This window comes from Mercenaria mercenaria, chromosome 7, assembly GCF_021730395.1.
Source record: "Mercenaria mercenaria strain notata chromosome 7, MADL_Memer_1, whole genome shotgun sequence".
Taxonomy (NCBI): domain Eukaryota; kingdom Metazoa; phylum Mollusca; class Bivalvia; order Venerida; family Veneridae; genus Mercenaria; species Mercenaria mercenaria.
The window spans coordinates 73,919,059-73,931,703 of record NC_069367.1 but is presented as its reverse complement, the minus strand read 5'-3'; the positions used below and the strand labels follow the sequence as shown (position 1 = coordinate 73,931,703).

The following is a 12,645-nucleotide window of genomic DNA, read 5'->3' as shown; positions in this document are numbered from 1 at the left end:
TTGGCAATATCGGCAGGTAAATGGATAGACAGATAACAAATTATATATCTTCTTCAACTGTTAGCAATAATCAGCACTTTAGGTTACACTATGTCAAATACAATCCTTTTTAACTAGGTCTATGACTTCAGTGTTACTTGAATTTGTTTTTGTTGATTTACAACTGTTCTTGCTTACTTTGAACTCGCTGGTGAAAGCCCTAGGTTTTGTCTGGAAGTATAAAACTTCACCTGGCGGGGATAACTTTTATTTACACTGTCCTGTGACTTTGGAACATGGTGGGGGTAAGAGTGAGGTTAGGTACACCATAAACCGGTTTAAGCTCCCCAGTGGTGGTTTTGCCACTGACCGTTCCAAGGCGGTGCCCCACTGTTCCTTTATTTGTTTGTTTCGCCTTGTGTGATTGCTTTGTGTGTGTGTATGTGTGTGCGTGTGTGTGTGTGTGTGTGTGTGTGTGTGTTGATCGTGTGCGCGTTTGAGGAGGCTGCGTTTTTAGAACGTGGCTTTCCTGTTGGATATTCTTCCTTGTTTCAGTTATCCCGGAGTTATGTTCCATGATTAAAGACACAGTCCTAGACGCTGATGATACAAGTTTGTATTCCAACAAAGGATAATGATTTACCCTAAGCACAGACGATAATCAGATCATTTCTAATCTAAGTTGACTGAATTTCTTCTTTTTACATGTTAATAACTTTGACAACTTTTAACCTTACTGCTGATAACGTCATAGCTATCTTATACAATAGTGCTCAGTCATTATACTTCACTTGTTTGTTTATTTTTTTAAATTTGTCTATCTATTATAAGTATATACCATGCATATATATCCATACATGCTGTTATACGGTTGCAGTCATGTATGATATTTTGGTTATATAAGAAATACTGAGTCTAACTCAAAGAATAAATATTTATTCTTATATCTTCAGTTTACTATCTATCTAAAGTGTAAAACAAATCTAATTTTACTAGAATTTACTAAAAACACAAGAGCTGTCCGAAAGACAGCACGCTCGACTTTTCTCAGTGCTTGACTCTGAATTAGAGCCTTGCCAGTAAAAAAAAATCCAAGTTAAAAAGGGACATAACTCTGTCAAAATTCAAATCTGAGTTATGGGAATTGTGTCTCCTGGTGTTGACTTTGATAGTAAATAACTACTTTGAGTTTCAATTCAAAAGCTTTAACAGTAACAGAGATATTTGACTTTATCAAAACTTTTAACAAAAAATTCTAAGTTAAAAAGGCACATAATTCTGTCAAAATTCAAACCAGAGTTATGGGAATTGTTTCTTCTGGTGTAGACTTTGACGGTAATTAAGTATTTTAAGTTTCAAGTCAAAAGCTTTGATAGTAACAGAGATATTTGACTTTATCAAAAACTTTAACCAAAAATTCTAAGTTAAAAAGGGGCATCATTCTGTCAAATTTCAAATCAGAGTTATGGGAATTGTGTCTCCTGGTGAAAATTTTGATAGTAAATAACTACTTTGAGTTTCAAGTCAAAAGCTTTAATAGTAACAGAGATATTTGACTTTATCAAAAATTTTAAATTTTAAAAAGTTAAAAAGGGGTATAATTCTGTCAAAATTCAAACAGAGTTATGGGGATTGTTTCTCCTGGTGTAGACTTTGATGGTAAATAAGTATTTTAAGTTTCAAGTCAATTGCTTTTGATAGTAACAGAGATATTTGACTTTATCAAAAACTTTAACCAAAACTTCTAAGTTAAAAGGGGGCATAATTCTGTCAAAATTCAAACCAGAGTTATGGGGATTGTTTCTCCTGGTGTAGACTTTGATAGTAAAAAACTATTTTAAGTTTCAAGTCAATAGCTTTGATAGTAACAGAGATATTTAACTTTATCAAAAACTTCAACCAACAGCGACGCCGACGACGGGGCGAGTACAATAGCTCTACTTTTTCTTCGAAAAGTCGAGCTAATAAAAGGTTATATAAAGCTGCAGGTCATAATTTATATACCTCCATATCATTTTGAAATAAAATTGATTATTTGAACCAAATTGATACAATACAAAGTTATATATCGTCCTGTTATTATAATACTGAATTTTAATATGCTAGACAGGCAAGTCAGTATTGTATCACTATTGTATAAACATGTTAACTTTTAAGATATCAAAGATTTATGTTTTCTGTTAGAGTGTGCATTTTATTTCGAAATACTCTGTACGGAGGTATAATGATTTACAGTTAAGTAAAAGACAAAATATAAATTTCGGACTTGTCATCCTATGAAATATAATTCTACGGGTGACAGTGAAATACAAATGCATGCAATCGTCTTGTTGAATATAAAAAAACACTGAATTACTAACGTTTTAATATTGTGTCCCCAAGTAAAACAGAACACGCCCGAGATCAAAGGTTATTGTTTAGTTGCTGCCTTTAAACAATTATATTAAACATACAAATTAACAGCATGAGACATTGGTAATAAGATGTAACAAGAGATCACAGAGTGACCTTGGCGCCCACCAATGTGCCATTTTTGAGTGTTCCAAATTTCAAGACTTACTGACTAGCTCAAGGTCGAATTTCATTTCCGTACACAACACTGTGCATGTGGTCCAAATTCAAAAGCTGTAGCTTCAGAAATGTGAAAGTAGGTCACTAGATCAATTTCAAGGACAAAGTTCTTTATACACAAAACTATGCATGTGCATCAAGTTTGAAGGCTGTAGTTTGAGAAATTTGAAAGTAGGTCACTAGGTCAATCTTAAGGTCAAAGTTCATTTCGGTACACAAAACTATGCAAGTGGTCCAAATTTGAAGGCTTAGCTTGAGAAATGTTGAAATAGGTCACTAGGTCAAAATCAAGGTCAAATTACACTTAAGAACACAAATCTATGCATGTGGTCCAAATTTAAAGCCTGTACCTTCAAAAATGTGAAAGTAGGTCACTAGGTCAATGTCAAGGTCAAAGTTTGTTTCGGTACACAATCCTATGCAAGTGGTCTAAATTTGAAGCCTGTAGCTATAGAAATGTGAAAGTAGGTCACTAGGTCAATCTTAAGGTCAAAGTTCATTTCGGTACACAAAACTATACAAGTGGTCCAAATTTGAAGGCTGTAGCTTGAGAAATGTGAAAGTAGGTCACTAGGTTGATCAAGGTCAAATTTTATTTCGAAACACAGAACTATGCGTGTGGTCCAAATTTGAAGCCTGTACCTTCAAAAATGTGAAAGTAGGTCACTAGGTCAATGTAAAGGTCAAAGTTTGTTTTGGTACACAAAACTGTGCATGTGGTCCAAATTTGAAGGCTGTAGCTTGAAAAATGTGAAAGTAGGTCACTAGGTCAAAATCAAGCTCATATTTCATTTCAGAACAAGAAACTATGCATGTGGTCCAAATTTGAAGCCTATACCTTCAAAAATGTGAAAGTAGGTCACTAGGTCAATGTCAAGGTCAAAGTTTTTTTCAGTGCATAAAACTATGCATGTGATCCAAATTTGAAGGATGTAGCTACAGAAATGTGAAAGTAGGTCACTAGGTCAAAATCAAGGTCAACTCATGTTAAGGTTCATCTTGCCACTCAAAATCATACATGTGGTCCAAATTTGAATGTTGTAGGTTATTGACAAGAAGATTTTAAAAGCTTTTCCCTATAAAAGTCTTTATGAACCATGTGACCCCCAGGGCGGGGCCATATTTGACCCTAGGGGGATAATTTGAACAAACTTGGTAGAGAGCCACTAGATGATGCTACATTACAAATGCCAAAGCCCTAGGCTTTGTGGTTTGGACAAGAAGATTTTCAAAGTTTTTCCCTATATAAGTCTATGTAAACGATGTGACCCCCAGGGCGGAGCCATATTTGACCCTAGGGGGATAATTTAAACAATCTTAGTAGAAGACCACTAGATGATGTCACATACAAAATATCAAAACCCTAGGCCCTGTGGTTTTGAACAAGAGGTTTTTCAAAGTTTTTCCCTATATAAGTCTATATAAACCATGTGACCACTGGGGCGGGGCCATATTAGACCCCAGGGAAATAATCTGAATAATCTTGGTAGAGGACCACTAGATGATGCTTCATACCAAATATCAAAGCCCTAGGCTCTGTGGTTTTGGACAAGAAGATTTTCAAAGTTTTTCCCTATATAAATCTATGTAAATTATAGAAATAAACAAAGGGCCATAACTCACTAAAAAATTGTTGAACCAGTCTGATTTTCAGAGGGACAAAACTAGGATACCAATACATCATTCTGACAAAGTTTGGTCAAAATCCCCCTGGTAGTTTCTGAGGAGACGTGATAACGAGAAATTGTTAACGGACGGAAGGACTGACGGAAGGACGACGGACCACGGACGCAGAGTGATTTGAATAGCCCACCATCTGATGATGGTGGGCTAACAAACTTAAATATGTAACAGATATAACAAACAGAATGCACTTCATTGAGCTGTTACGTTCTAAAAGACTACTTCATAAGTCAAATAAGAGATCAACTCTCAAAATAAATACTGATATATGCACTTGTTGTGAATAATAGTAAGCTCTAGAGAACACCGAGTGGTGAAAGCGGAATGCTTTATTGCGCACTGAGATCCCTTCCACTTTCACCCATCGTGTGTTGGGAAAAATGACACCATTTACCATAGGAAATAAATCAGACAAATCTATGAAATTCCATAAAGGTGAATAAAACTAAACGTCGATTACACATTCTAAATGATACTGTGTGTACTATAACATTATGCTGGTCATCAAAATCAAACATACACATAACACTCATATCCGCCATAAAACTAAAACCGATACAACTAAAACTGTGCATATATAATAATTGAAACCTACAAGCAACGGTCACTGCAATAAAATCTAGGCTACAACATGGTATAATTACAAACAGAACAGAACAGAACATCTTTTGTTCTCTCCTAGAAGAGGCAATTAAGTGGCATTTTCGTATTGTTGCCCGATCTATTTACTGAATAAAGTGAGATGTATTTTATACTTATTATATTCAACTGGATATTTCCAATGACTATAGAAATAAGGATTCCCGCGAATAAGAATTATTGTAAAATTAATGAATGTTTGAATCGAATTTCTTAGTTCTTTAGAGACGACCTAGTCTAAAAACTAACATGTAGTTCTGTGTATAAATATGTAATATCATTTTCCCCGCACGGATACAAGCACTTGTTTGCGGGATTTTCAATTCAACAATCCACTGCTATTGAGCCATAATGTGCCACAGCTTACACATTACGAGCACGATTATGTTAATATGTATGTTTGCCGCCTCATTTATTATAACACTGTATGTTATTCCTCAGCTTATCATGTAATATCTCCTACGAGAAATGAATGAATTGAATTAATTAAAATCACCAGTTAATATCACACTAGTACAGAAAATAGTAAAAAGAGTAAAGTTATTCCTTATATATTGAACTAGTTTAAAAAGGACCTGTCTTCCAAACAATGGTCATACATTTTTATGCAGCATCATATAGGCTCAGTCTATTATACAGAACTACGATGTGTTATTTTCCGTTAACTTGAGTCGTTTTGTCAATGTACTCCAAACACAAGGCATCTGCTTTGCCCCATCGTCTTTTGTCCAGCGCAATGCCACGTTCTCTCGCACTGTGATGAGCATGTCCTCCAAATGATCCTTCTTATGGTACTTTTCAAACACGTTTATACATTCTGTGATAAACCAGGAACCAATGCCACGTCTTCGAAACGATTTGTAGCCTACCAAGAAAAGTGTAATAACTTTAATTTACAGTAGTAATTTATTTACCATACACAGGTAAATATGCTTTTAGATTTTGTTCCATTTATAAGTATTCAAATCGAAGATTCTGAATATTATTTATCTGATTATACAGAGAGACATAACTAAGGCGATGAAACTTTTATAAGCTGTGAAAGACATCTGTTGCCTCTACTTTGTTTATTACAGCACTGACTGTAATCTGGGTAGAACTAATGTCGTCACAATAACCATGTATGTGACCTTCTATCAAGAATATTTAAACTCTTACATTTACAAAGAACTCCCGCCACCCCCTTCCCCACCCCCAAAAATGAAAAAAAAAAAAAAAAAAAAAAAAAACAAAACTAAAAGTAGGGAGGGTCAGTAACTCCAAGTCATCGACGCTGAACAAGTTTTAATCAGAGGAAGATACATGAGCTTAATAAGTGACATGTCAAAGGATCATCCAACAAACGTGTGAAACATCGATGGATTTAGATATGTGTCTTGCCTGTTATGATGTCCGGGGAGTGAAACCTTTGGTTTTACTGAACATTAAATCTGGAAAGTCAACATTTGACATTACTTTTGGAAGCAGCGTAAAGAAACAACTCAGTGTACATCATACCCAATGTTGTTGCATAAGCCAGTAATGTGTCAGCATCAGTTGGGACGTGAATAATTTCATCGGATTCATCTTCGGTATCGTTCTGTCCAGCTTCTGGTCTTTTCTCATCATCTGCATCATCTATTTCTTGTGAATCCTGTTGCGCAGATCCTCTACATGCCTGGATGAAGAAAACTTTAGGTCTACCTGAACAATTGAAATTCAAATGAATTACGGTGAAATCATCAATATTTGTGGAGTCTATTTTTTGTTGATTCCGTGGTTGCGTAAATCTGTAAACCTATTAAGCTAATCATGTTTTACTTACAGTAACAGGTAAACAAGCTTTTATGGAACAAAAAATACTTACCTGCAAATTTAGGCATATTTTTGTTGTTGTAAAATTGACGGATATTCTCAACTGATATAATGCCATTCTTCGTCTTTATACCATCCTACAATAAACATGCATATGAAACTCTCTTTTACAATTCCAACGGTGTAGAATTATACAGTCAAAACACAAGCACCAGACCAGAAAGTAAATATGTCAATGTTATACTCTAGCCATATGTATACTATGATGACCATGGTCATGAACGGGAAAATATACTAGCCCATTTCAATCGCGCGTTTCTCACCTAAAACGAGCAGTTCGGCAAATGGGTGCTGTGCTGTGCATATTGAACACTCGGTGATTTCCACTGTACACCAGCCACACTTTCTAAATATTTGTTATCGCAGAGGCACACTATTTTTGACCAGCATTATAGAATTTTTTTCCAGAAAATCCACTAGTCATTTTCCAAACCATATTTACGAACGTAAACAAAATGTCATACTTATACAATAAAATTCGAAATGATGAATCTTAGGTGAAATCATATAGTGGTACACATTTTGTTTTGTTATTAGCCTAAAAAATCACAATACGCATTCATAATGCAAACACACGTTCTTGACATACATCAACCAATCAGGATATCTGTTGTCCTCACATGTCAAATATGCACTAGAGCAATACAGTATACATAAACTGACACAAGTTATTAATCAAACTACAAAGTGGTTTTTGGTGCTAACTGTACTGAAGGAACGCTGTCGTTTCTGATGTAGATCTATAGCAAATAAATGTGGGAAGGAAAAAAACCTCTTAGAAGATACATTTCCATACTTCGATATTTTTTTATTCTTTATTTTGACAGTAGGTAAGAATTTATAATACAAATTAGGTCTAGCTATGTGTGTGAACACTGTGGACATTGTACATTTTACATAACACAGGGAATAGGTTAAGTTCATTTACATCTCTTTAACTTTTCGAAAGAAAGAGATGTTATCCTTCTACGTCATCGATATATTGGTTTTATGCATAGATGTACCGTATGAAAACATTATATTTCAGTTTAAAGCGACATATTTCTTAAATAACAAGTATTTGGTAGTTTCTGACAAGTTTATCAAATTCTATTTTAGTCTTATAAACCTATTTCAAGCAAGCTTGCAAACTTACCAAATGCTTATTTCATGCTGTCAGATGAGATTTATAAAAGCGGTATGAAAATGTCTTACTTACATTTCAAAGGGACGCCCAACTACATGATTATGTAATAAGTGGCACTATAATAGATATGACAATATCTGTTCTTTGTTATAAATTTATACCTACCTCATTTCCATGGCTCATTATTACACAAATAAAGCAGTAATAATGTGTTGCAAGGGGACCATTCAGTCTTGATCGTACGTCGCGTAGAACTTCATCCACTTCTTCTGTAGTTAAATCTTGTGTTGCGTTTTCTCTAGGATCGAACACTTCGAAACGTAACCCTTTACCGCCAAAGAAGCCTTTCAGTTTTTCTACATCATGTTCTGTGCCTGGTGAAAATAGGTATAACTCAACCATATTGATAATACACAAAAATGTATTTTTATTACTCTACCGGGGTGAGATTCTATGCGATGAACTATATAGAGATTCGTTTACCAACATTTTCAAAAATGCTGACAAAATCGTTTTAGGACACCTGACACCGAGAAGAAGATTAAATAGCACCTCTCGCACCATCACAAAAGGAACGGAAGCAGCGGTGCAGTGGCAACACTGTCTAAGAAACTAAGAGTCGTGAGTTCGAGCCCCCCGTATGGATGCCTCACACTTATAAGGTAAAGAACCAGAGAAGCTTCTGGATCTTGAGCGACTTCTATATCTTACACTATCCTTCAACTAAGATAACTACAGATGTCTCTGTAGGTGTCACCCATATGGCTATAACAAGCGTACAGACAAAGGAAAAAGAAACAGATTAATTTTAATAATTGTTATTTTTCTCACCTTTTCTATCTTCATACGAGTTAAGAATGAGGAGGATGCCAGTTTTCCCTGAGTTGTCATAGTAACCATGTTCTTCGCGGTCCATGTAATATAGCGGATCTGAGCTATCTACCCCTGAAACATCAACACATATGTAATATCTTGCGTTATTTGTAAGACCAGAATATACGAGACATGTATGAGTGTACGGCCGCACCGAATAGACTGTAAACTTGTCTTGACTGTTATACTTTAGATTTTTCTAAGCGTTTGACCAAGTTCTGCATTGCGGGATAATCTATAAACGATCACGCAGAACTACATTAGTACACAAAATGGATCTATTGAATGGCTTTGATTAAATATAATCAATCATTTATTCAATATTTTAATAACAACTATTTTCACATAGCAGTACTTCATGTGATTAATTGTTAGGCATAAATTCTTATATAAAATATGATTGCTTTTGAGAAACTAACTTCTGACCCTTTGAACATTACAAAAGGCGATTAGTATTGACAGGTTATCTGTCATTACGGAAAAATAGGCCTATACATTGTTTATGACTGACCAGGGCAGAGAAAACAGTCGCATTTATCAGCAGGTTTTATAGTACCTGGTGGTCTTTATTTTGCAGATAAGATCTGACTTATATAAAAATTTTGTGAAACAGTATATTGATCATTCTACGACTTTCAATAATTTTATATAATAACTGTACACGACATGAAACACTTTAAATAGTGATATGGAAAACAATAAGTATTTCAAAGAACTTATCAAACCTGTCCGCTGTCGTTTAGATGGTATTGCTGATACCTCACATTGCACAACGAATTAAAGATTGTCACACCACGGTACCAATGGTTGCTTTAATTAATATTTAATTAATATTAGAATCATTCATTGATTCAGAATTTTGTGAAGCTAATTTCACACTACCATATTTCTTTTGGAATAAAATGTGAATTGGAGCAAAGAGCTATAAAAATAAATAGACTGGCAACTTGAAAGGCATATAGAGCAAATCTCGCCAACCTCCCGTGACAAAAAAACGAGATCTCGTTAACCGGAAGTGGCGCTTTCTCCACGCGCCATTTTGTATGCGAAAGCAATTATTCATCCGGTAAAATAATTATCACCGTATGACCACGCTTCTTTCGATGGCAAAAAAAAAAAACGTGTACTTCGTGCCTTAAGACCATTTCAAATTAAACTAATTTTGTTTTAGAAGCTAACATGTATTTTAAATGTTGTTTTAAAGGTACCAATTGTAACTCAATGCTCGCCGATGTTTGTTTTTAGTAAGATAACGCCGAATCATGCTCTGACACGAGCTCACGCGAGATTACAGCCAGTTGCCATTCTGTGTATTTTATACTTCTTTGATTGGAGACAGAAGCTACTACGTGTAGAGTGATTTTAAAACACTGAACTGGTAGTATATGTTTATTATCTGTCTCGCGTTACTTTGGTAATATCAGTCCTGTATAAAGAACAGAACTTTCCATACCTATTCGTGCTCTTTTCGTGCTTTTTTAGCAGACGGCCCTGCGGTACCTGAAAAATGAATATTATTTACGATGAAAAAGAAATTGAGAGTCACTGAATGCACTAAAGTGCTACAGATACAAAATGCATGAATTGCATGATTAATAAAACGACCCATATTTGATGAAGGTAAATGCTGTGACTTGGATATACTCAATCCATTAGGTATCCACATAAGAAAATTTCAGAAGAAAGATAATATTCGAAACATTCAAATGAACATCTAACTGTTGAAAGTAGTCAAATCGTAAATATGAATAACGAAACGAGCAAAATAAGTAACACCACAGATGAAAACAGAAAGAGCCCTCGCGTCCATTGAAACAATATGTTTGTAAAAAGCAGGCCGCTCTCTCTTTATTAGACCAAATTTATACAGCCTGAATGACATTAATAAGGCTTATAATGTTACTTTAAGCTTTAGTAAGTCTTAATATATACTATCTTAAAAATTTGAATAAGGTTTTCCCAACAAAACGGTCGTTATATAAAAATTGCCTACAGTCGATATAGGTGTAACATAGTCGTACAAAAAACCCTTTAATTTAAAATATTAATACCAAGGGTTGACATTCGACGCATAAAAAAGAATATATAGTTTTATATAAGACCCTACCATTTACAGTCTCCTGCACTGGAGGTGATTGAAGTGGAGCTTGCCTTAAAGCTGGCTGACCTGTGTCTGTGGTGGTCTGACGGCTGTTTCTTTCTGCAGAAAAAGACGAAGAAATCATGCCAGATGCTGTTATAATTATATGGTATGCAGTAATGTTAATACTAAGTATTAGGATGTTGCATGCACGCTTTGATCTAATCTAGCTGGTTGGGTTTTGTTAACGCACATTTTAATGATGCTGACTCCATTTCAGTGTTTTTATTTTTGAACTAACATCTGGCAACGCAAATACACAAGAAAGCTGAACGAGCAGCGTAGACACTAGACTGATAATAAAGAATTTGTCACAAAATTTCAACTTTTGTATTTTTTCACTTATTTCATGCAATAGTGACAAATGCAAGTCTATTTTAGTGATTTTTGCAGATAAGTGGTTATTGGACATAGGATATAGACTGGCTAGATTCACAATTTTAAAAATAAAAATTTAAAAATATATATCATAGTCTAGGAGCTAGTCTAAACAAGACCATCCTCGTTTGAGTCTGAAAAGTAAGCATTCTATGTTTTTTTTTTTTGTAAAGCAAGATTTAAAAAAAGCAAAAGCAAATTAAATAAATAAAAAAGAAACAACTTTCGATATAAATCAAACAGAAGTAAATGTTTGTCATATACGTAATATATTCTCGCGGAGAACTCGTGCTCATCCTAAGAATTTTTGTAATACAGATTGTTTTAGTTACTTACTTTTGTTTTTCTTTTCTTTGTCTTAATTGATTAAATTGATTAATTCCGAAAATACGATTCTATTATATCTAAATATTACCTGTCCCTGTATTTAAGATTTCGTTTATGTCTGCTTCTGCCTTTTGTACCAACTCTAGTATGTCAATATTACCACTGTTTTCGCAAATCTTTTTCAGAACATCATACTTTCCTGGTCCTAAATGTCCTTTAGATGCTAAAGCATCGAACTTGGCTAGTAAAGTTTTCTTTGACTGAAGCAAGCCGCGCGGTACATATCCTTTAAAATGTTCAACGAAACTGTCGTATTCGTCTCCCTGACTGCCAAGTTCATCGGATATCGTTGTAAGCAATAGTTTATGACGTGTGGTTACTGGATCTAGAGCCATTGCAACAAAAATATAGGTCACTGTTAAGTTTTTTTAAGTCACAAATTACTTCCTTGATATTTATGAATTTTCTCTAAAATAGGTTACTGTTAAATTTTGTTATAAAAGCTTTTCAGTCACTGTATACTAGATAATCCTTTATCCGGATATAATATATGTAAACTTCAAGCGTGAATATACATGTTCATATAAACATTTAACAGCTGAAAGACCACTGTATAATATGATATCTCTTTGTCTAGTAGGCGTTATGAGTTTCAATGAATTGATCGTTAATACACAATGCTGTTAAACATGAGACTGCTAGGTAAATGGATTCTTTATAATAGTAATGACGTGTTATATCAATCTGGCTTGACAATTGTTTTTAGAATTTGTTTACGGAATTACTTCCGATTTTATCGATTCCAAAAGATTAGGCACTTTTTCGTTTTAAATAACTGTTTGTTACGTATACTAGTAAATGTTCTTTTTTCGGATTAATTATTGTTAAACCTTTAAGACTCTGTGGAAAGAATAATGTTTCATTGAACTTATAACCATGAAAGACACTCTGAGATTTGAAATGTATATAGTTTAAGATTGGTCGTTAATCACTCAAGCGAAATTCAAATTGAGGGGCCTTTTTCGAGCGAATGCTAATATGGCAAAGAAATCTCTTAAATGAAGTTTTAATTGAG

General features: G+C 34.4%; 1 protein-coding gene across 1 annotated transcript; it reads right to left on the bottom strand.

Annotated features, from left to right (window-relative positions):
* Window positions 1-899: 899 nt before the first annotated feature.
* On the bottom strand, window positions 900-12,166 carry LOC123553922 (caspase-3-like). Its single transcript, XM_053548667.1, has 8 exons — window positions 11,659-12,166; window positions 10,833-10,925; window positions 10,189-10,225; window positions 8,684-8,796; window positions 8,018-8,226; window positions 6,719-6,803; window positions 6,370-6,555; window positions 900-5,737 (listed from the first exon to the last, which is right to left on the bottom strand). Exons 1-8 carry the CDS (start codon window positions 11,963-11,965, stop codon window positions 5,514-5,516), a joined length of 1,254 nt encoding a protein of 417 aa, XP_053404642.1. The 5' UTR covers window positions 11,966-12,166; the 3' UTR covers window positions 900-5,513.
* Window positions 12,167-12,645: the final 479 nt, after the last annotated feature.

Excerpts from the sequence above, each read along its gene's own strand:
- LOC123553922 (XM_053548667.1), bottom strand. The coding sequence starts at position 11,965 with ATGGCTCTAGATCCAGTAACCACACGTCATAAACTATTGCTTACAACG. Across the intron at positions 8,227-8,683 it reads CTCGTATGAAGATAGAAAAG|GCACAGAACATGATGTAGAA; the intron begins GTGAGAAAAATA and ends TATTTTCACCAG. Across the intron at positions 6,556-6,718 it reads AAATATGCCTAAATTTGCAG|GTAGACCTAAAGTTTTCTTC; the intron begins GTAAGTATTTTT and ends TCAATTGTTCAG.